General features: G+C 38.1%; 1 protein-coding gene across 19 annotated transcripts in view; it reads right to left on the bottom strand.

Moving 5' to 3' along the window:
* LOC128685179 (serine/threonine-protein kinase WNK3) overlaps positions 1-21698 on the bottom strand; it is a 638681-nt gene that overhangs the window by 191866 nt on the left and 425117 nt on the right. For 15 of the 19 annotated variants that reach the window (XM_070082765.1, XM_070082756.1, XM_070082764.1 and 12 more), the window contains 5 exons: positions 18840-18956; positions 18579-18690; positions 17875-18382; positions 17484-17554; positions 7873-9600 (listed from right to left, as the gene is read on the bottom strand). In XM_070082765.1, the coding sequence (XP_069938866.1) occupies positions 7873-9600; positions 17484-17554; positions 17875-18382; positions 18579-18690; positions 18840-18956 (2536 nt within the window). The remainder of the gene's footprint in view (positions 1-7872; positions 9601-17483; positions 17555-17874; positions 18383-18578; positions 18691-18839; positions 18957-21698) is intronic. The other 4 variants (XM_070082762.1, XM_070082755.1, XM_070082772.1 and 1 more) reach the window with 2 other exon arrangements.

Genomic DNA, 21698 nt, shown 5'->3' with positions numbered 1-21698 from the left:
AAGATTTCTGCTACTTTGAGCTCAAGTTCAAGGTATTTTTCATTGTAAAACCAATCAAAATCATCTCAATTTCTGTAATATGTCTTCCATTTTATAAAATGAGACCAGGAAAACTAGAATACCATCATAAATACCATACAAAAATATAGTGCAAAGTCGTTGTTTTAAACCAAAAACACTGTCAAAGTTTTTTTTTTCGCATTACGCACTGTGCTGCAGGATTTTTTATACTGCGCACACTGACCACATAGACCCATTCTTTCATATGTAGGCCTACCAGCTTTCTCTCACTAGATTTGAGGGCGCTAGAATTTAGGCGTACTAGTACGTCAAAAACCCTGGTGCGTAAGCCGTACTAGTACGTCGGAAACCCTGAAAGGGTTAAGAATAAAATAACAATGAGTCTTCAAAAGTGCAAAAAAAAAGAAGCAAACTACACTTGAAAAGGAAAAATATGAAGTATAATGCACAAATAACCCACATGCAGGAGAATGAAACCTATGGAGATGTCTCGGTCCAACATGGACCATTAATTAGTTGGTTAATGTTCCATGTAACTATGATCCAAGTTGGACTGAAACATTATCACAGGTTTCAATCTCCTACATGGGTTTTTGTGTGTTGTTCCAGTCCTGGTATTTTGCGTTTTTATTCTTTGTGAACCTATGATATTCTGCCATATTGTACTGTAATCATGATTGTGGAACAAGCTCATGCATCTATCACAATCATAAACATCTGCCCAGTAAATACTGAACTGCATATAAATAAATGATGTAAGTAATACATGATAATCAAAATATTAATTCTACTTTATGAAGCTGTACTGACCATAACTTAAGAACGTTATGTTTCACCATTACAGAACTAAGAAGTCTAGACCTTCCATATAAAGCACAGAATGGTATAAACAGTAGCATGCAAAGACTGAAGGCACACAAGCCTACAAAGAACTTTAAAACACTTAACAAAATCCACTGAAATTATGAAAATGAATATTTATTAAGGCTATTTCAAGTATGTATACAATGGTTCTCTGAGGAGGTTGGTAATCTCAGAAAACTAGGTGAGCCATACTATATATTAATATATAAATACATGAAAAGCAAAGAATCAATGTTATTAAAATTACCAACCAACTAGGGGATGTACATTTTTTCTGTTAAAAAAAAAAAAAACTACAGCTTATTTTCCAGTAAAAGTCAACATAGAGAATAAGCTATCAAATGCAGAAATAGGCATTTTTATCTATGTTTTCAAATTCTAAGGCATGCATTTAACAAAGTAACCCAAGACTAACACTAAAACCCAAGAAGTAACCATCATCAGCAACCAGTGGAAAACAGCGCTACAGTGAATCTCTTTGCACTACAAAATTCAATGAATCTTGGAGACAAAAATTATTATATAGTATGTCAAATAAAAATAAGAGTACAGAAAAAGACAGCCATGAATATGCATGTTAATAAATTAAGGAATGAAATAACTAATGAATATATGTGAGAGAAAGAGAGAGAGAGAAAGAGAAAGAGATAAGAGAAAAAGAGAGAAGGGGAAAAAAGAGAGAAGATAATAAGAGAAAAGAAAAAGAGGAGAAAAAGAGAGAAGAAAGAGAAAGAGAAAAAAGAGAGAAGAAAGAGAAAAAGGGAGAAGAGAAGAAAGAGAAAAAGAGTAGAGAAAAAGAGAGAAGAAAGAAAGATAAAAAAAGAAGAGAAAGAGAAAAAAGAGAAGAGAAAAAGAGAAAATAGAGAAATTGAGAAAGAGAATGAAAAAAAAGTGAGAGAGGGGGGGGGGGTGAAAGGGACAGGTCAAGTACTGGTACACAGACTTAATAATACAGTAAGAGGCTGACAACATACACAGTTATACACACTGATGAAGAAATGATCAAAGTCAAAAACAAACAAGCAAACAAAAAAAAAAACACTAATGGAGAGTGGGGAAGAGAAAAAAGAATGGAAAAGGGAGAGAAGAGCAGCCACCAATTCCTTGAAACACCTCAAAAGGCTTCACTGGTATTATAAAATAAAAAAAAAACTACATATCAACAAAGTTTTCATATTGATAATTACAAAAGTTCATGAACAACAACACCCATGTAGTACAGTGCACTCACTGGTGTTAATATTACATGGTACAGTGTACCAGGGATGAACAACATTATTTAAAAAGTTTAAGTTATGGACATTCTACTTTATCTTGGTTTACCTTGGTAAAAAAAAAAAAGAGAGCATCTAGCAACAGAGAGAGAGAGTGAGAGTTATAAGAAGCTGTGGATAAGTCATCCAAGCTGAGTGCAGAAAGTGGGGGTGATCATAAAAAAGAGCATTATCTTGCAGCACCAGCAGTAACAAGAGCATCAGCAGCACCAGATGTGGCTTCCAGAGATCTCTAACCATGACACTTAATAACTACTCCCTTTTTACTTTAATCATCCTAATCAGGGGACCTCTGCATACAACTGTCCAAATCCAGGATATCCTCTTGCAAATATAGTACTATTATATTTGCTAATGTGTTGTTGAAAAATTGAAGTAAATTGATTTTGTTATCAATAACAGTTGAGTCTGTCCAACAAATTTCCATTTATTACTTGTACATGCTTTGTAAGTGCAATGGAGTTCAAAAGAAGAACCTCTTACCCCATTCATCCTCAAATTTTGCACCGAGTAAAATATACACAACATCAATGATATAGAGTATGTAAACAATGAGATGGTGTTAGAAAATAAACCATTAATGGTAAAGATACATCAGAGCAATATAATGCATGTAGCATACTCTTAAAACAAATGCTTATAATGAATGGAATTATTGGCAAACTGCCACATAAAATACAGTTAAACTAAGCTACTTAACAAGACAAACCTATATTGGACAACATTCACTTACAACAAACGAAAGGAGGAACACAACATTCACTTAAAACATAAAAAAGGAGGAACACTGCAGCAGGCCTGTTGGCCCATAATAGGCAGGTCCTTTAGTTGTTTGCTTTATCAAATCCTACACAGGAATACAATTTTAACTTGTATATATATCCCACAATAACAGGTAAAGAGAGATGTAGGTGGGTAGGTAGGTAGGTGTGTGTGTGTGTGTGTGTGTGTGTGTGTGTGTGTGTGTGTGTGTGTGTGTGTGTGTGTGTGTGTGTGTGTGTGTGTGTGTGTGTGTGTGTGTGAGAGAGAGAGAGAGAAACAAAAAAGAGAAAAAGAGAGAGAAAATGAAAAAATGAGAAAGAGAGAGAAAGAGAGAAAGAGAGAATGAGAGAAAGAGAGAAAGAAAGAGAGAATGAGAGAGAGAGAGAGAGAAAGAGAGAAAGAGAGAATGAGAGAAAGAGAGAGAGAAAGAGAGAATGAGAGAAAGAGAGAAAGAAAGGGAGAGAGAGAGAAAGAGAAAGAGAGAGAGAGAGAAAGAGAGAGAGAAAGAGAGAGAGAAAGAGAGAGAGAGAGAGAGAGAGAGAGAGAGAGAGAGAGAGAGAGAGAGAGAGAGAGAGAGAGAGAGAGAGAGAGACTGATGAACTCATTCCACCTCTAAATCAACAGGATAGGACCACCTCTACTAGTAGCCAAGAGAAGGCGGGCCTCTTTGCTGCACACTTTGCTACCAAAATGCAAGTTCCTGATCCAGCAAGGGACCTTCCTTGGCTAGCTGCAAGAACTGTGTCAAAACTGTCAGTGGTGACAATAAGGCAGGAGAAGGTGCATTTCCTTCTTAAATCGCTTGACCAAGAAAAGGCTGTGGGCCCAGACAAGTTGAGCCCAAGATTGCTGAGATGTGCAGACCAGCTAGCAGCACCTCTAACTCGCATCTTTCAGCACTGCCTAGTATAGTGTAAATGCCCCTCTCTATGGAAAGAGGCAAATGTAGTCCCTGTTCACAAAAAGAAGAGCAGAGCAGAAATCAGCAACTACAGACCAATGTCACTCCTGTCAATCACTGGTAAGATCCTTGAGACAATAATCTCAAGACAAATGACAGAGTTTTTTGACTATCACTCACTACTTTGTGGTCGTCAATATGGCTTCAGGAAAGGTTACTCTGCTGCTGATCTGTTGTTAAACCTAAGTGGCACCAGTCACTGGATGAATCCAAAGTCAGCTGTGTGGTAGCACTGGACATTGCTGGTGCTTTTGACCGGGTGTGGCACCAGGGCCTCTTAGCAAAACTTCAAGCACTGGGAATTGCAGGCTCTACGCTATGTCTCCTCAGTGATTACCTTCATGGTAGATCTCTAAGTGTAGTTCTCAATGGAACGGAATCAGCAAGACATCCTATTGGGGCATGTGTTCCACAAGGAAGCGTGCTGGGACCATTGTTATGGAATGTCTACTTCAATGACCTTCATCTCATCCCAGAATCCCATGCATATACAGATGGCTGTACACTGACATTCACTCATCCAAGAGAAGAAATGCCATCTGATCTAAGCTACATCAATCACCAGCTAAGAGCTATATCAGCTTGGGGAAATAGATGGCGAGTAACATTTGCACCTGAGAAAACGCAAATGATGATCATCTCTAGGCACCATGATGGTAATGCTGGTGCAATAGTAAGGATGAATGGGAGGGTGTTGGCACCTGGAGAAGAAGTTGATATCCTTGGGGTGAATTCTGATTCCAAACGAACCATGAAGAACCATGTTGTAAATCTTGCAAACAAGGCAGCCAGGAAGCTTACAGCACTTTGCCGTATCTCGCATCTGCTTGACGGTAGGGGTTGCAAGATTCTGTACGAGGCACAAGTATGCTCACACCTTGAGTATGCTCCACTTTCTTGGTTTGCCTGCCCCCCCCTCCCCCCTCATCTGTGACTGCTTGACAGAGTAGAGAACAGAGCAAGACGTCTCGTCTCTCGCCTGAACCCATCCCGGATAGATCTGTCATTTCAGCAGAGCCTTCAACACGGGAGGGATGTTGGTGGCCTTACTGTTATGTACAAGGCAAATATTGTCAAAGTACCACACTTGGATCCACTTCGAGGATAGCGTGAAACAAGCTTTTATGCCACAAGACGGGCAGAAAGCAGCAACTTCACTCTGGTTGTACCCTTCTCCAGAACATCACTCCATCTGAGATCATATATACCCAGGATGATTTGAGTATGGAACACATTCGTACAGCATAATGATGTCAACGAGGTAAAGTCAGTTGATCAAATGAAAATGCTGGCCCACAGATGGCTCCAACTTCATCCTGTTCCCTACTTGTATGTCTCATAACAATAAAAATGCTTTCAAATGAGCTGATGTAGGTAACAGCTCTTTGCTTGCCAATAAAGTTAGGAATCCTTAACCTGTAAATAGCTTGTCAATAAAGCTAGGGATCCTTAACCTTGTCAAACCATGTTAAAAAAAAGAGAGAGAGAATGAGAGAAAGAGAATGAAAGAGAGAATGAGAGAATGATAGAATGAGAGAGAATGATAGAATGAGAGAGAATGAGAATGAGAATGAGAGAGAGAGAGAGAGAATGGTGTAATGCTGAAAGCTTCCTAATCCCGTTTATTTACCATTCAGTATTCACTGTATTTAGAGAGGATGCACTGAACAGCATTAGGCACTTTTTGTTAACAGTATATAACTGTCTACTAACATACTTAGTGTACCAATACTTCTTACTGGAGCTATCTGTATATTTTTACATTGCCTCTTGTTCTTGTAGGGAATTATTTCAACAGATAGATTTAGAGGCAGCCCGTCCAGTATTTCTCTGATATAGATTAGCATTCAGAATGATATACAGTATTTTTCTCACGTATGAACAGAGTAAACATTTTCAATGTAGTTTCTATGGCCAGTATTTGTAATTCTTCCAGATTTAAATTTTTAGAAATGAGCTTAACTTCTGTATTTTCTTAGAAAAGAAAATGCACACTCCTAGAATTTATATTTAGAAAATATATCTTAACTCCAAATTTTCTGAAGAGCAAAAATTCTGAATCTCAATTTGGAATAACTCTAATCTTGAATTTGTGTTCAAAATGAGAAAAGTATTTCTAATTTCTATTATTTGTCTGGCCATATTGCTTTTTTCATGTCAATATCCAGTTAGCATCTTTACTTCCTTTTTGAATATTTCAGTGTCCTCCATTTCAACTGGCTGTTTGGTGATTCAAGTCCACTACATCTAAAGTGCAGGTAACCTGTATCTCAATGGTCAAATGCTCAGCTCACAATCAAGGGTGCCCAAGTTTGATTCCCTAGGGCAAGAAATCCCATCATTCTATTACTCTATGAAGAATTTATGATTAAGGCCTCTGCTGGTGTAAAACAAACTGCCCAGTAAATTTATTCATATAGTGTAATTTTGTAATATTTCATATAGTTATAATGTCTTTTCCTTTCTTGTTTAGCAAATGAGAGCATATCTGATGCTTCCAACTATTTATTCAATCTATATTTTTTACCTCTGGAGCCATTCTATAGCTCATTCTTAGACATTTTCTAGTTTGTCCACAAGTTTTTATTTAACATAAGATGTGAACAGCAATTTTATCATCTCTTAGTCCATATATAAATTTGCCAGTGTAGCATAAAAGGTTCCAATGACTTTATTAATACGACCTTCCTGTGATAATCTTTTGTTGATGACAAGTGATACATTCCTTTCCTTGACTGGTGCTTTTGTTCTTTTATCTTCACATGGCCTGACTGTGCATTTTGCCATTCCATTAAATAGCACTAATCCACATCAGATTCCATCATCCATGTGCACTTTGCAGGTGCATGTGGATGCATCTATGGACCTCTTGAACAGAGAATGTAGCTATGTTATTCAAAAGAAAAATAATGAATACTAAGTAACGGATGTAGAAATTGAAAAAACAAAAGATTTTAGGATATGTATAAATTCTGAAGTTTATTAGCACTCCTAACCTCATGCTAATGACAGCAGGAATTCCAAATGTATCTGAAGAGCTATTCTATTTCATGACACTGCAGACAAGAGCTACCACAAATGAAATGAAATGGAACAAAAACAACTGAACAGAAAAGTGGAAAAGTGTCTACATACCCTTTGATAATGATGTAGAAAGATCTCAGAAATCTCCCCAAGGACTGAAGCCTAGATGTAACAGACCAACCACATCCAAGAAAAGAATCCCTATAATGTGTGATGTGCAATAATTATGAATATTCTGCAATTTGTTTTAAGAGTAATTTTTCACCTTGATTAATATTTAATACTTATTTATATCACACAAATGTTCAATAGCAATGAACAATAACAAATAACTCATCTAATGGAAATCAAATTAGGCAATTTTATTTTCCATGATGAGAAAACAATTCATTTTACTACACAATCCCATGTGCATCCATATTTATGAGGTTAACACTAACAATTTTCAAGATATTGACTATAAGCTTTCTTGTAGTTACCATGGGATTTTTATGATAAAATCTTATGTAAACTACAGAATAAATCAATCACTAAGTTGTAGAGAGGTAAGCTGCAGACTACTAAATATTCCCTTTAAGCCACAGCTGGCATGCTGTGCATAACTATTAGCTTGAAGTGGACACTTACACTGTCCGTTGTTCTGCCAGATAACTGCTGCTGAGGCTGGCTCATATTATTCTGGTATTTTGGTGTTACAACTCCACCCATATATGGTGCTACACCACTCATCACTGCTGCTGAGAAATTGGGAGGGAAGAATACTGGGGTAGCTTGGTGTTCTAGGGCTGAAGGCTGAGGGTTGCATACCAAGGTAGGATGTTGGTAATATGAATTACTGAAGGGTAGGGGCTGCATCAAAGGGGATACAAACTGAGACTCAAATTGTTTAACAAGGGTAGTTGCTGAATACATCATGTTAGATTGATGGGGAAGACCAGTATGTGATGGCAGCATATGGAACAGCACCTGGTTTGCATCACTGGCTACTGTAGATGATGACAGCGATGCTCCAAGTGGTGGTACTGATGATACAACCCCAGGAAGAGATGGCACCACTGACGGCTGACACTGCAGTGCTGCAGGCTGAGATGCTACTCCTTCTGACTGGGAAGGCAGACCTCCATCTTGTAATGCTGAGGGTCCCTGCTGTGACATTGTTACAGTTGGCTGAGCTGATGTAACCTGTTGGGAGGCTACAGATGGCTGACTGGTTGAAACTGATAATAAATGAGATTGTATTACACCAGGGTGTGAGGTTGTAGTACTTGGTAGAATTGAAGAAACAGATTCAGGAACAGATGTTGAGGCTCCAGGTGGCTGCATGAAAATGGTTGATAATTGAGATGGCACAAGGGTTGGCACCACAACTGACTGTGGAGTTACAGTTTGCACCAACTCAGATGAGCTACCCTGTAGTGCCATAACATTTGGCATACTCACACTAGAGAGAGCTAGTGACTCTGCTTGACTTACTCCTCCATGTGACTGTGATGTTGCAAGTGGTTGTGAGGCTATCACTGCCTGTGAAGATTCCTCGGGATGGGATGTCAACACTGATTGAGAAGCCATTACTGCTTGTACAGAACACACTGATTGAGAGGCAACTCCTGGTTGAGAAGAAATCCCTGCCTGTGATGCATCCAATGGCTGTGAAGCAACCACAGGCTGTGAGTGAACTACTGGCTGTGGCATAATCACTGGGTGTGTACCAACCATGGATTGTGACGTGTCTGCTATAAGTGGACCAATAATTGGCTGTGATACTAGCACTGGTTGTGAAGCTATCACTGGTTGTGTTGCTACCCCTGGTTGAGAAGCTGTAATTGACTGTGGTACTGGCAGTGGTTGTGATGCTACCACTGATTGTGGTGCCATTCTTAGATGAGGCATAATCCCTGATGTCTCTGACACCACAGGTGCTTGTGATATATTTCCTACTGATTGAGGAAGTACTGTTTGAGAATGAGGAGGCAATACAGATGCCTGGGAGAAAACCTGTGGCAGTGATGAGAGGACATTTGGCTGTGAGGGTATCATGGATGCTTGTGACAAAAGGGATGCAGGTTGAGTTGGAAGTACAAGAGGCTGAGAGGATAAAGGAGGCTGTGGCGTTATTCCAGAGAGCTGGGACATCACTGATACCACAGGCTGACTTATGTGTTGAGACATTGCCACTGAGGATATAGAAGGCACCACCATGGGAACCGAGGCCATTACTAAAGGATGACTTAGACCTGCCATTGGCTGAGAAGCCATAACTAATGAGGATGCACCAACAATTACTCCTTGTGAAGAAAGCACCTGGGGTTGTGCCATCCCCATATGGTGCTGTGATGAAATTGCTGAAGTTCCACTCCCTACTGGAACCTGTGAATTAATATGACTATAATATTCTGACTGATGTTGCTGCTGCTGATGTGGTTGCTGCTGTTGCTGTTGTTGATCTACCTGCTGTTGTGAAGTTTGGTGAGATGGTTGCTGAGTAGGCTGTTGGGATGACTGCTGTTGGCTTGTCTGCTGTGGAACTGTTTGATAAACTGAAGTGGGCAAGTAGCTCTGGGAGACCGAAGCAATTCCAGTGGTAAGAGTCTGCTGGTATTGAGGTTGTTGGTAACTAGAACTTACTGGTTGGAATTGTGAGGAGCTACCAGGATAGCTGCCAAACCCAAAGTTGCCACCAAAGTATTGACCATCCTGAAACAAAAACACACAAGATAAAGCAACAGTTCAGTTTTGCAATATATATCAAGGAATATCTGGTAGCAGATACTAAACACAACTTTTACAAGGCTTTGGGGCACTTTTTGTACCTATAGGCATACTAGACAATGCAAGCCTAGGCCAGTAGGCCTGCTGTGATTTTCCTTTATTTTTAAGAATAAATTTAAACTTTCGGTAGTCACCTCACTTAGGAACCTTTAAAATGGGCTTTCTTTGATTCTTCTTTCTAACTCATCCAAAGATGTGCATGTGTGTAAGAACACATAAAACTGCTCAGGTACCTCTGTTCATTATTTTTCATTGTGGTATTTTTCACATACACAAATACATACACACATAAGGAAAACCCTGAGTGATGTGCAGTGAAAAAGGGAACTAGAAGGAAAACCAACGGATGAAATGAAGGCACATGTAGCTGGAAATATAAATTTTTAACCTTTGACAAAAATATTATGTGAGATAACTTTTTTCACAATGAGTTTTAAACATTCTAGTGTATGTAGATTTTTCTCTCACTACTGAAAAAAAAAACACACACAGGAGATTTTTTCTTATTTTTAAACATTAAATTACAAAATACCTGGAGGCAGATGAGAATTTCATACATAGGAGCAGAAGCAATGTCATGAACAGAGTCCATAATTCACCCACAGGTACAAAGAGGTAAAAGCTGAAAGTGCAAAAGCATGGAAAAATAAAGAGTGCAAAATAAATGCAGAGAAACAAGGAAGCATGTAGAAGAGCCAGAAAGACATACACATGGGCAAGAAAAGAGGCTGAACAACAACTTGCAAATGGCACTGCATCGATAGCAAAATTTAAACCCGAGTTGTTATACAGCCACATCTTAAAGACAACAGTAAAGGACTGGGTAATAAGGCTGAAGAAATGACCAGGAAGTCTGCAAGTTGAGCAAAAGATTTAAGGAGGTATTCATGAAGGAAACAGGTACATGTACATTACTAGAGTCAAACAGGAAGAGTGCACCATTGAGTATTGGACACAATACACAAAACAGGAGAAAAGGTTAGGAAACTACCGAGCAAGCTAGATATCTCGAAGGCAATGGGACCAGATATCTCTAAGGGTTTTAAGTGAGAGAAGAGCAGAAGCCCTGCATAAACCACTAGCCACAAACTATAACATGTCAAATGATACAATGGCAATTGCCAAAGATGTAGAAGACTGCAAAAGTAGTCTCAATATTTAAAAAGGGGGTATACAGACAGGAAGCATTTAACTAAAGGCCAGTGTCACTGATATGCAAAGTAAGGCTATAGAGAAGATAATCGGAAGAGTGGTGCATCACCTAAAAGGATGCTGATTCATGAACAACACAGCACAGTTTTAGACATAATAAATCCTGTATCACAAACCTGCTTGAGTTCTATAGCAAAGCAACATAAGTGATGAAAAAGAGAGAGGGGGGTATGGGTGGGCTGTAAGAAGGCTTGTGATACAGTACTACACAAGAGAATGGGAAATAAAATTTAGAGGAGCAGGCAGGAATAAGAGGGAAAGCACTACAATGGATTGAGAAAAAAGTGTCAGAATTGGAAAGTGTGATGAGTGGGGTTCTTCAAAGGTCAGTACTGGGACTGATACTATTTCCTGTGCGGGCGAATGACAGTGGAGGAAATAGAGTTAGAAGTATCCCTATTTGCAGAAGATGCAAAATTTAGGAGAATACAAACAGGAGAAAACCAGGATAAACAACAAACAGACATAGACAAGTTGCAGAATTGGAAGGACAAGTGGCTATTACAATTTAACCCCAGCAAATGCAAAGTTATGAAAACTGGAAAGAGTACGGACTAGGAGAATAAAGGCTGCAAACCTCACTGAAGCTGAACACTGGGGTGAGGTAATATTGAGCATATTTCCCAAGACTTGCTTCAAGTGAATAACTTCCACAGCATCAGGCTAATCTAAAATTAGCTTCCAGGAAACTCAGCAAGGAGCCATTACTGACACTATATACAGTATGTATATCAGGTCCATCTTGGAGTATGCAGCCCAGTATGGAACCCACACCTGATCAAGTATGTCAAGAACTAAAAAAAAGTGCAGAGGCTTACAACAAAACAAGTCCTGGAGCTCAGGGGTATGAGCTATGAGGAGAAACTGGAGGAACTACATCTGATGACATCAGATTATAAAAAGACTAGGGGTGACATGATAACAACATACAAAATCCTGAAATTAAACAATAGGTTGGACAAGGCTAGACAACTTGAGAGGCAGGAAACAGGATCACAAGAGCACAGTTGAAAGACGAAAATGGTCACAGATATTTTTTTAAACACACAGGCCATCTTCCACCGAGGCAGTGTGACCCAAAAGAAATGATTTCACCATCATTCACACTATCACTGTCTTGCCAGAGGTGCACAAATATGATAGCTCAGATGACCCTCCAGATAGCAAATACTCCCACCTCTTCTCCCACCTCCAGGACTCAAGTCCAACTAACCAGTTTTCCTGAATCCCTTCACAAAATATTACCCTGCTCACACTCCAACAGCTCGTCAAGTCCCAAAAACCATTTGCCGCCACTCACTCCTACCTAACACTCTCACACATGCCTGTTGGATGTCCAAGCCCTTTGAACACAAAACCTGTACCCCCTCTCTCCATCCTTTCCTAGGACAACACCTACACTGCCTTCCCTTCACTACAGATTTATACACCTTCCAAGTCATCCTATTTTGCTCCATCCTCAGGACAGGAAAGTGACAGTGGCAGGATCCACACACAGCTTTAGGAATAGGCAGCATGTGTCTTTTCTTGACAAGTGCCTAAGTACACATAAGACTGCACTGTAATAAGACTTTCATATTAGCTGATCTAAATAGAAATACAATATACAAAATTACAACTGTGTACAATGCATTACTATGATTATTTCAAAATATATTACCAAAATATATTATAGTCGTCTATTAAGATTCTCTAGATTTTTATTATAAATATTAACGTAATTACCAATAACTGAAAGTATAAATACAGTAATAAAAAATTCAGTTATTTAGAATACTTAAACTACATATGTGAATGATAATATAAACTATATAAAATACTAATTTGCAGTATTTTAAGGTGGCTTCATTTTTTTTGAGCTTTGCTTTTTTTGCATCTAGAATCTTCATTTTTCATTTTTTATACACTTATTCTTTTATACAGCCTAATACCAGGTTAGTTAAAATATTATTAGTATTTCTTTCCCCTTCTACACTGTTCTGCACATGTTTGTATTATATGTATAACTAAAATGTTTATATAATCTTATATGCTCTGATCTTTTAACCCTTTGAGGGTCGACAGGCCCTCTCCAAGACTCGTTCTCAGGGTCGGCCAAATTTAAAAAAAAAAAAAAAAAAATTCTTATGAAAAGATAGAGAATCTTTTCCTGATCATAATGACACCAAAAGTATGAAATTTGATGGAAAACTTACGGAATTATGCTCTCGCAAAGATAGTGGTCTCGGCGATGTTTACGCATCGGCGATTTTGACCACTTTGAGCCCCATTTTCGGCCAATTCCACTGTACTAGTCGACAAAAAAAAGAATATTTCGCTAGAACTCCATTTTTTTCTATCGAATGAGTGCAAGAAACCACCCATTTACCAATTTCAACTATCCAGTACAGTGGTCAGAATTTAGCAATTTTGCCAATTTAACACAAATTTCAAAAGATGCCAATTTCCAAATAGGGCCCAGAATAAACAAGAAAGACATTCCAGGCACTAAAATGACATTTCCTCTGTTCATTAGTCACATCTCAAGGCCTCTCTTACATTCTTTTGCTTTCCACTTTTAATTTTTATTCTCACAAAAAATAGAAGATTTGCTGTTATGCAGACTACTTCATTAGTGTAAAAAATGGTATAAATAATATTGGCACACTTGCAAAAAAATATTAGACTCACCAGTTGACGTGTATTGGACGCTTGGCATGATTTGTTTACTTTTGAACTTTGGTAAAAATCGAACATTTCTGCTACTTTGAGCTCAATTTCAAGGTACTTTTCATTGTAAAACCAGTCAAAATCGTCTCAATTTCTGTAATATGTCTTCCATTCTATAAAACGAGACCAAGAAAACTAAAATACAACAATAAATACCATACGAAAATACAGTGCAAAGTCGCTGTTTTATTCCAAAAAAAATGGTCAGTTTTTTTATTCTCACTATGCACTGTGTGCTGCAGGATTTTTTTTATACTGTGCACACTGACCACATAGACCCATTCTTTCATATGTAGGCCTACCAGCTTTCTCTCACTAGATTTGAGGGTGCTAGAATTTAGGCATACTAGTACGTCAAAACCCCTGGGTCGTAAGCCGTACTAGTACGGCCGAAACCCCCAAAGGGTTAACTTCCTATACATCTACATACATTTATATCACTCAACAAAATAATTCAAGATATTAACCTTTTCACTGTCGGTGTCATATTAGTACGGCTTACAGGCCAGTGTTGGTGCCATATTAATACGCTAAAATTCTAGTGGCTTCAAATCTAGCGGGAGAAAGCTGGTAGATGTACATGTGAGAGAATGGGTTTGCATGGTCAGTGTGCACAGTATAAAAAAATGTCTTGCAGCATGCAGTGCATGAGAAAAAAAAACTCCAACCGTGTTTTTGGTTTAAAACGCCAATGTTGGGGTGTATTTTCGTATGGTGTTTATGGTTGTATTTTCGTTTTCTTGGTCTCATGTAATAGAATGGAAGATATATTACAGAAATAAAGATGATTGTGATTGGTTTCACAATGAAAAGTACCTTGAAATTGAGCTCAAATTAGCCAAAATGTTCGATTTTTGTCAATGTTCAAGAGTAAATAAATGACGTCACTGTCCAATACCTGTCCAACTGGCCAGTCTAACATGCAGCCATGAATGGGTTAATATTATTTATATTATTTATTCCCCTCTTTGGAGGCAAAGAGGGGAATGTATGAGAGTATAGTTTTACCAATGCTCTTATATGGGTGTGAAGCATGGGTGATGAATGTTGCAGCGAGGAGAAGGCTGGAGGCAGTGGAGATGTCATGTCTGAGAGCAATGTGTGGTGTGAATATAATGCAGAGAATTCGTAGTTTGGAAGTTAGGAGGAGGTGCGGGATTACCAAAACTGTTGTCCAGAGGGCTGAGGAAGGGTTGTTGAGGTGGTTCGGACATGTGGAGAGAATGGAGCGAAATAGAATAACTTCAAGAGTGTATCAGTCTGTAGTGGAAGGAAGGCGGGGTAGGGGTCGGCCTAGGAAAGGTTGGAGGGAGGGGGTAAAGGAGGTTTTGTGTGCGAGGGGCTTGGACTTCCAGCAGGCATGCTTGAGCGTGTTTGATAGGAGTGAATGGAGACAAATGGTTTTTAATACTTGATGTGCTGTTGGAGTGTGAGCAAAGTAACATTTATGAAGGGGTTCAGGGAAACCGGCAGGCCGGACTTGAGTCCTGGAGATGGGAAGTACAGTGCCTGCACTCTGAAGGAGGGGTGTTAATGTTGCAGTTTAAAAACTGTAGTGTAAAGCACCCTTCTGGCAAGACAGTGATGGAGTGAATGATGGTGAAAGTTTTTCTTTTTCGGGCCACCCTGCCTTGGTGGGAATCGGCCAGTGTGATAATAAAAAAAAAATATTACAATAATGCAGTAGTCTGCATAACAGTAAATCTTATATTTTTTGTGAGAATAAAAATTCAAAATGGAAAGCAAGAGTAATATATGAGGGGCCTGGAGACATGACTAATGAACAGAGAAAATGTTATTTTAGTGCCAGGAATGTCTGCATTGTTTATTCTGAACCCTATTTTGAAATTGGCACCTTTTGAAATTTGTGTGAAATTGGCCAAATTGCCAGTTTCTGACCACTGTATTGGGTAGTTGAAATCGGTAAATGGGCGGTTTCTTGTACTCATATCGATAGAACAAATGGAGTTCTAGCGAAATAGCTATGAGTTTGGTCGACTAGAACAATGGAACTGGCCAAAAATAGGGCTCAAATTGTGCAAAATCGCCGATGCGTATATACAGTGGACCCCCGCTTAACTATCACCTCCCAATGAGACCAATTATGTAAGTGTATTTATGTAAGTGCATTTGTACGTGTATGTTTGGGGGTCTGAAATGGACTCATCTACTTTACAATATTCCTTATGAGAACAAATTCGGTCAGTATTGGCACCTGAACATACTTCTGGAATGAAAAAATATTGTTAACCGGGGGTCATTTGTGCATCGCCGATGCGTATTGGACGCTTAAGATCACCTCCCAATGAGCTAACTTCTGAAATGGACTAAGAGAACCTTGAATCTACTTTACAATATTCCTTATGAGAACAAATTCGGCATAATTACTTCTTAAGTCCACTGTTTTCATCAGAATTTCCGTATTTCGTACTTTTGGCGTCATTAAAATTGGAAAGCGATTCTCTATCGTTTCATATGAAATTTTTTTTTAAAATTCTTTGACACTGAGAGCAAGTTTGTTAGCAGGGGTCTCGACAATGAAAGGGTTAAGGTCATATATTCACATTAGTTTGTATTTCATGTTAAATTGCTATTAATATATTTACTGGTACAAGAAACCCTTGATATATTAAAATGGGGATTGTCTGAAAGTTCTTGAACCCTTTTGGAGTGGGTCCCGTTGTACTACAGTTCTGACGCCTGGATCGGTTCCATTGTTCTATGTGATGAGCTCAGCTCTATCTCAGACAGGTTGTGAGCAGTAAGTTTGGGCCTAGATATGAGAAAATGGGCCTATGCGGTACGAACCATGTAAAAAATCCTTCAGCACACAGTGCATAATGAGAAAAAAATACTGTGTTTTTTGTGGTGTTTTTTTGTATGTTTTTTATGGTTAGATTTTCAGTTTCTTGGTCTCACTTGATAGAATGAAAGCTATATTACAGAAAAAGTTATGATTTTGATTGGTTTCAGAACTGAAAGTAGCTTGAAATTAAGCTCCAATTAGCGGATATGTTCGATTTTTGCCAACATTCCGAAGTTTACAAATGAAGTCATTCGTCAAATACATGTTCAACTAGCCCGTCTAATACGTGTTTAGGAATGCACTGACATTATTATGCAATTATTGCAATAATGCAGTGGTCTGCATAACAGTAAATCTTCCATTTTTGGTGTGAATAAAAATTCAAAATGAAAAGCATGCGTAATATAGGAGAAGCCCTGGGATGGGACCAAACTAATGAATAGAGGAAATTTTTTTTTTAGTGCCAGAAATGTTTACATTGTTTATTCTGGACCCTATTTTTAAACTGGCAATTTTTGAATTTTGTGTGAAATTGGCCAAATTACCAATTTCTGATCACTCTATTGGGTAGTCAAAAAAGGTAAGTGGGAGATTTCTTGTATTCATTTGTTAGAATAGTAAAATAGCCATGAGATTGGTTGACTGGAACAATAGAATTGGCCAAAAAAAATAGGGCTCAAAGTGGGCAAAGTCACTGATGTGTCAATATCGCAGAGACCGCTAACTTCGCAAGGTAATAATTTCTGAAAATTCTCTGAACCTGAGAGTAAGTTTCAAGTCAGGGATTCCGACCCTGAAAGGATTAAATCAGGACAATGTTAAAAAAAAAAAAAAAATTGAGTACTCTACTGTATACTTTATATAGTACAGAGGGAACACAATTTACACATATACAGCAATAGACATTGAAAATAAAAGAATCTGAAGTACAATTTACTTAGTAGTACTTCCCCATTATTTCAAAAGTCCATTATGTTGAGGGTATACTTTCTATCAATACTGTAATAAAAATGCAAACTGTATTGCAGATAATCCCATAATTTTCTGGCAGAAATATCATGGAGTGTATTTTGCAACCCACCTGTGTGAATGCCTGCTGACTGTCGCTTCCTGAGGTCAACGTGTAGTAACCAGATTCTCGTACACCATCTGCTAAAATATAACTATATGTAGGTAAAGCTAAAACACATCAAAATCAATCTCCATAATTCTTTATTTTTACATCATATGTAATCTGGCAAATTTAATCAGCCAAAACCAATAATACATACTGTAATATGCTGATACACACTGCAACGTGCTTTTATGTGTATGATACTAAGATGAAAAAATAAGATGAGAATTCCCTTTCAATAATATTTAAAAATGCATCAATAAACTAACTCTTAGAATTTTTAGACATAAATGTACTTAAGATCTAATGCAAAAAAAAAATATATATATATATAAAAACCATAATAAAACACAAATACCTTGCTGATCTGGAGGAATTACCTCCCCCACTAGTTGTGGTTGAGCATCTTGCTGAGCAACTTGCTGTTGTTGTTGCTGCTGCTGCTGCTGCTGCTGCTGCTGTTGTTGTTGCTGCTGTTGCTGCTGCTGTTGCACCTGCTGTTGTTGCTGTGGAGTTGGCTGCTGTGACTGTTGCTGCTGAGTTGGCTGAGGAAGTGGAAGTTGCTGGTCAGGCTGACTTTGTTGTACTTGTGGTGCCTGCTGTTGCACAGTAGGCTGCTGCTGGACCGAAGTCTGTGTTTGTAATGTTGGCTGCTGTGATGGCTGAAGTTGTTGTTGCAGCTGTAGTTGTTGCTGCTGCTGTAACTGCTGTTGAATTTGGTTCTGTTCTTCTAATTGATGTTTTTCTTTTTCCATAGCATCTTTCTTTCTTCTTTCTTCGCGTTCCCGCTGAAGATTGTGTATTTGTGTATTAATCATCTTAGCCACTGACCGTTCATCCTCCTCAAGGATCATTCCCATTTTCACCTGAAAATATAATAATTATTGAAAATAATATGCTCTAAACTGGGACAAACACACTTTCAGAAACACTGGAAATAAGACAGATATTGTGATTTAAGAATATTCTGCATAGAAAATATGAGAAGAATCATAAATGAACCCCCCGCCACACACACACAGTGTAAAAAAAAAAAAAAAAAAGATGAATTTAACTACTAACCATTCCTTCTGCAATCATATCTGGATTGTCATTCTCTGTGTCAAAATCAAACTGGATTGCTTCATTTTCTTTGTGCTTATCTTTTCTTTTTTTGGCATCAATGACTCGCAGCCTGTTAAAAGAAAATACCACCAACTACAACACTGGTATCAACATTACACTAACATTATTAATTAAAATTAATACAATATTTTTTTATTGGAAACATGTTTTTAACTTTTCACTTGGTAAACAAAAAATATAATTATTATTTCTGCTAACCTCAATACAACTTTTCCTACATCAGAGGCTATAGCTTCTTCTTTATTTCCAAGGTCCACTTTGATGCCAGTATCTTCTTGGAAGAACTCATGGTTCAAAAGATCTTTTACAGTTGGTCTGTAATGGTGAAACAATACTTTAATACAGTAATAATATTAACATTTATTGCAGCCTTTAAATTTATTCCTATTTTTGATGAAATGTAATTAATATTTACTGTAGTCTTTAAATTTATTCATAATTTTGATGAAATATAATAATGCTGAATTAGCATAAAATGCATGCATCACATATATGTAAAAAAAAAAAAAATGTTTATGACTATCAATATTTTATGGGTCAATAACATGCATTCAAAATAGTTACATACAAGAACTGTATATTGTAAAATACACAATTTTCATAGTTATATTCATTATTTGAGACTTAAATTGCCCTCCAATAAGGTCATTAAATTCTTAGAATGAATATCTGACCACTTTTCCATGCAAAACCTTTCCAGCTCCTTCATTTTAAATGGCTCATAAGTGTGGTGACCACTCCAGTTCCTCCAGGTTGCAATATCTGAGAGTGTGATGACCACTGCATCCAGAGCCTTTCTAGCTCTTTTAGGTTGTAGGGATTGTCAGTGGTGTTGCTAGGGTTGGTGTCACCCGGGGCAGCACCTTTGATGTCACCCCCATGAAATCCAAGGGCAGGGAGATGGGGGGGGGGAGTAAACTCCAGTTACGTCACTACTGTATGCACAATAACTAATGTACAGCAATGAGAACATTTTGGGGCCATAAACCGAACAGGAGAATACTTCGCAACTTTATTAAAAGATAAAATAATCGTAGTAATATTGAGGAAACAAACTCAAATACCACTTTGAGTACGGGCAACAAATCCTACATTTATTCATCTTCAACAGTGCAGTGCAGAAGACATAGTGATGAGTGATTATAGTGGTGCCAGGTGGATTAAGGGTTTTTCCAAAATACTGTAAATAAAATTATCGATTTATCGTAGTTTTTTGTATAGTGTCATTGATTTTCCCTGTATAGGCCTATTTGTACTCTGTAATCATATAATAGGCTACTTAGAAACAAAGGATTTTTCTCTTATGTTACTGCAGCACTGTTTTGGGCATTAGTGTCACCTTCTTTAGAGGCTCTATGATGTCACCCCTTGTTGGTGTCACTTGGGGTGATCTCCCCCCCTTATGATGCCCCTGGGGCTTGTGAGTGTGATGACCACTGCATCCAGAGCCTTTAGCTCTTCCAGATTGCAGGGCTTGTGGGTGTAATGACCACTTCATCCAGAGCCTTTCCAGTTCTTCCTGATTGCAGAGTTTGAGTGTGTGACTACCACTGCATCCAGAGTCTTTCCAGCTCTTTCAGGTTGCAGAGCCTGAGTGTGATTACCACTGGATCCAGAGTCTCTCCAGCTCTTCCAGGTTGCAGAGTTTGTGGGTGTAATGACTATTCTATGTAAAACCCATGCAGCTTCTCTAGATTGCACCAGCTAAAATGTACACAGGTTTATTTCAGTTTATACCACATATTTTCTATCAAAGCTTCAGGATTTGTGATAGCCAATCAAGTCTTGACTTGGTGCTTCTTAAACTATTTGATTATCGTGCTGTGAAAGACCATTTAAGACTAAGACCTCTTGACAGAGGGCATTAGAGTTTTGGCTAAAATATCCAAAAACTTTTTGAAATCCATCCAGGACTGGAGACTAAAACTTAGCTACAAAGCAAAGCAGATTGAACTCCATGCTTTTCAATTCAATGACATTCTTCTTTACAACCAGGGTCTCAAATGCAAAATAATTTTACATACATGCAAGCCCCCTTTTTGAGCTGTGCATCCTTAGGAAAGGCATAGACAACAGGACTGTGAAGATTATGTCAAATGGTAATCATGGAGATGTACCTTAATGATTAAAAAGTTTCTTTCTGATATCTGATTATCATACATGAATTTCAGGTAGCATCCTGAGCCCCTTTCCTGATCACAAGTTCATATAAAAACCATCCTATCATAACACACAAGCAATAAGTTGTGTAAAGAGCAGCAGTAACCAAAACAGAAGCCATCCAGTGTGTCTACAGAAGAGAACCCATCTTCTCCCTTATCAAAATTCAAATAAATCATAAACTCTAATGTAAACATTTGCAAATGTGTATTTATACAACCATTACCAGATATGTAGAAATCAATAATCTTTTTTTTCTCAAGATATTTTCAGACACCCTAGGTAGTAGGTTAGTAGACAGCAACCATCCAGGGAGGTACTACTGTCCTGCCAAGTGAGTGTAAAATGAAAGCCTGCAATTGTTTTACATAATGGTAGGTGTGCTGGTGTCTTTTTTCTGTCTCATAAACATGCAAGATTTCAGGTACATCTTGCTACTTCTACTTACATTTAGGTCACATTACACATGCATGTACATGCATGTATGCATGTATGTATGTATGTATGTATGTGTATATATATATATATATATATATATATATATATATATATATATATATATTTATTATTATCACACCGGCCGATTCCCACCAAGGCAGGGTGGCCCGAAAAAGAAAAACTTTCACCATCATTCACTCCATCACTGTCTTGCCAGAAGGGTGCTTTACACTACAGTTTTTAAACTGCAACATTAACACCCCTCCTTCAGAGTGCAGGCACTGTACTTCCCATCTCCAGGACTCAAGTCCGGCCTGCCGGTTTCCCTGAATCCCTTCATAAATGTTACTTTGCTCACACTCCAACAGCACGTCAAGTATTAAAAACCATTTGTCTCCATTCACTCCTATCAAACACGCTCACGCATGCCTGCTGGAAGTCCAAGCCCCTCGCACACAA

This window comes from Cherax quadricarinatus, chromosome 8, assembly GCF_038502225.1.
Source record: "Cherax quadricarinatus isolate ZL_2023a chromosome 8, ASM3850222v1, whole genome shotgun sequence".
Classification (NCBI taxonomy): domain Eukaryota; kingdom Metazoa; phylum Arthropoda; class Malacostraca; order Decapoda; family Parastacidae; genus Cherax; species Cherax quadricarinatus.
This window is presented reverse-complemented; position numbering and strand designations above follow the sequence as displayed.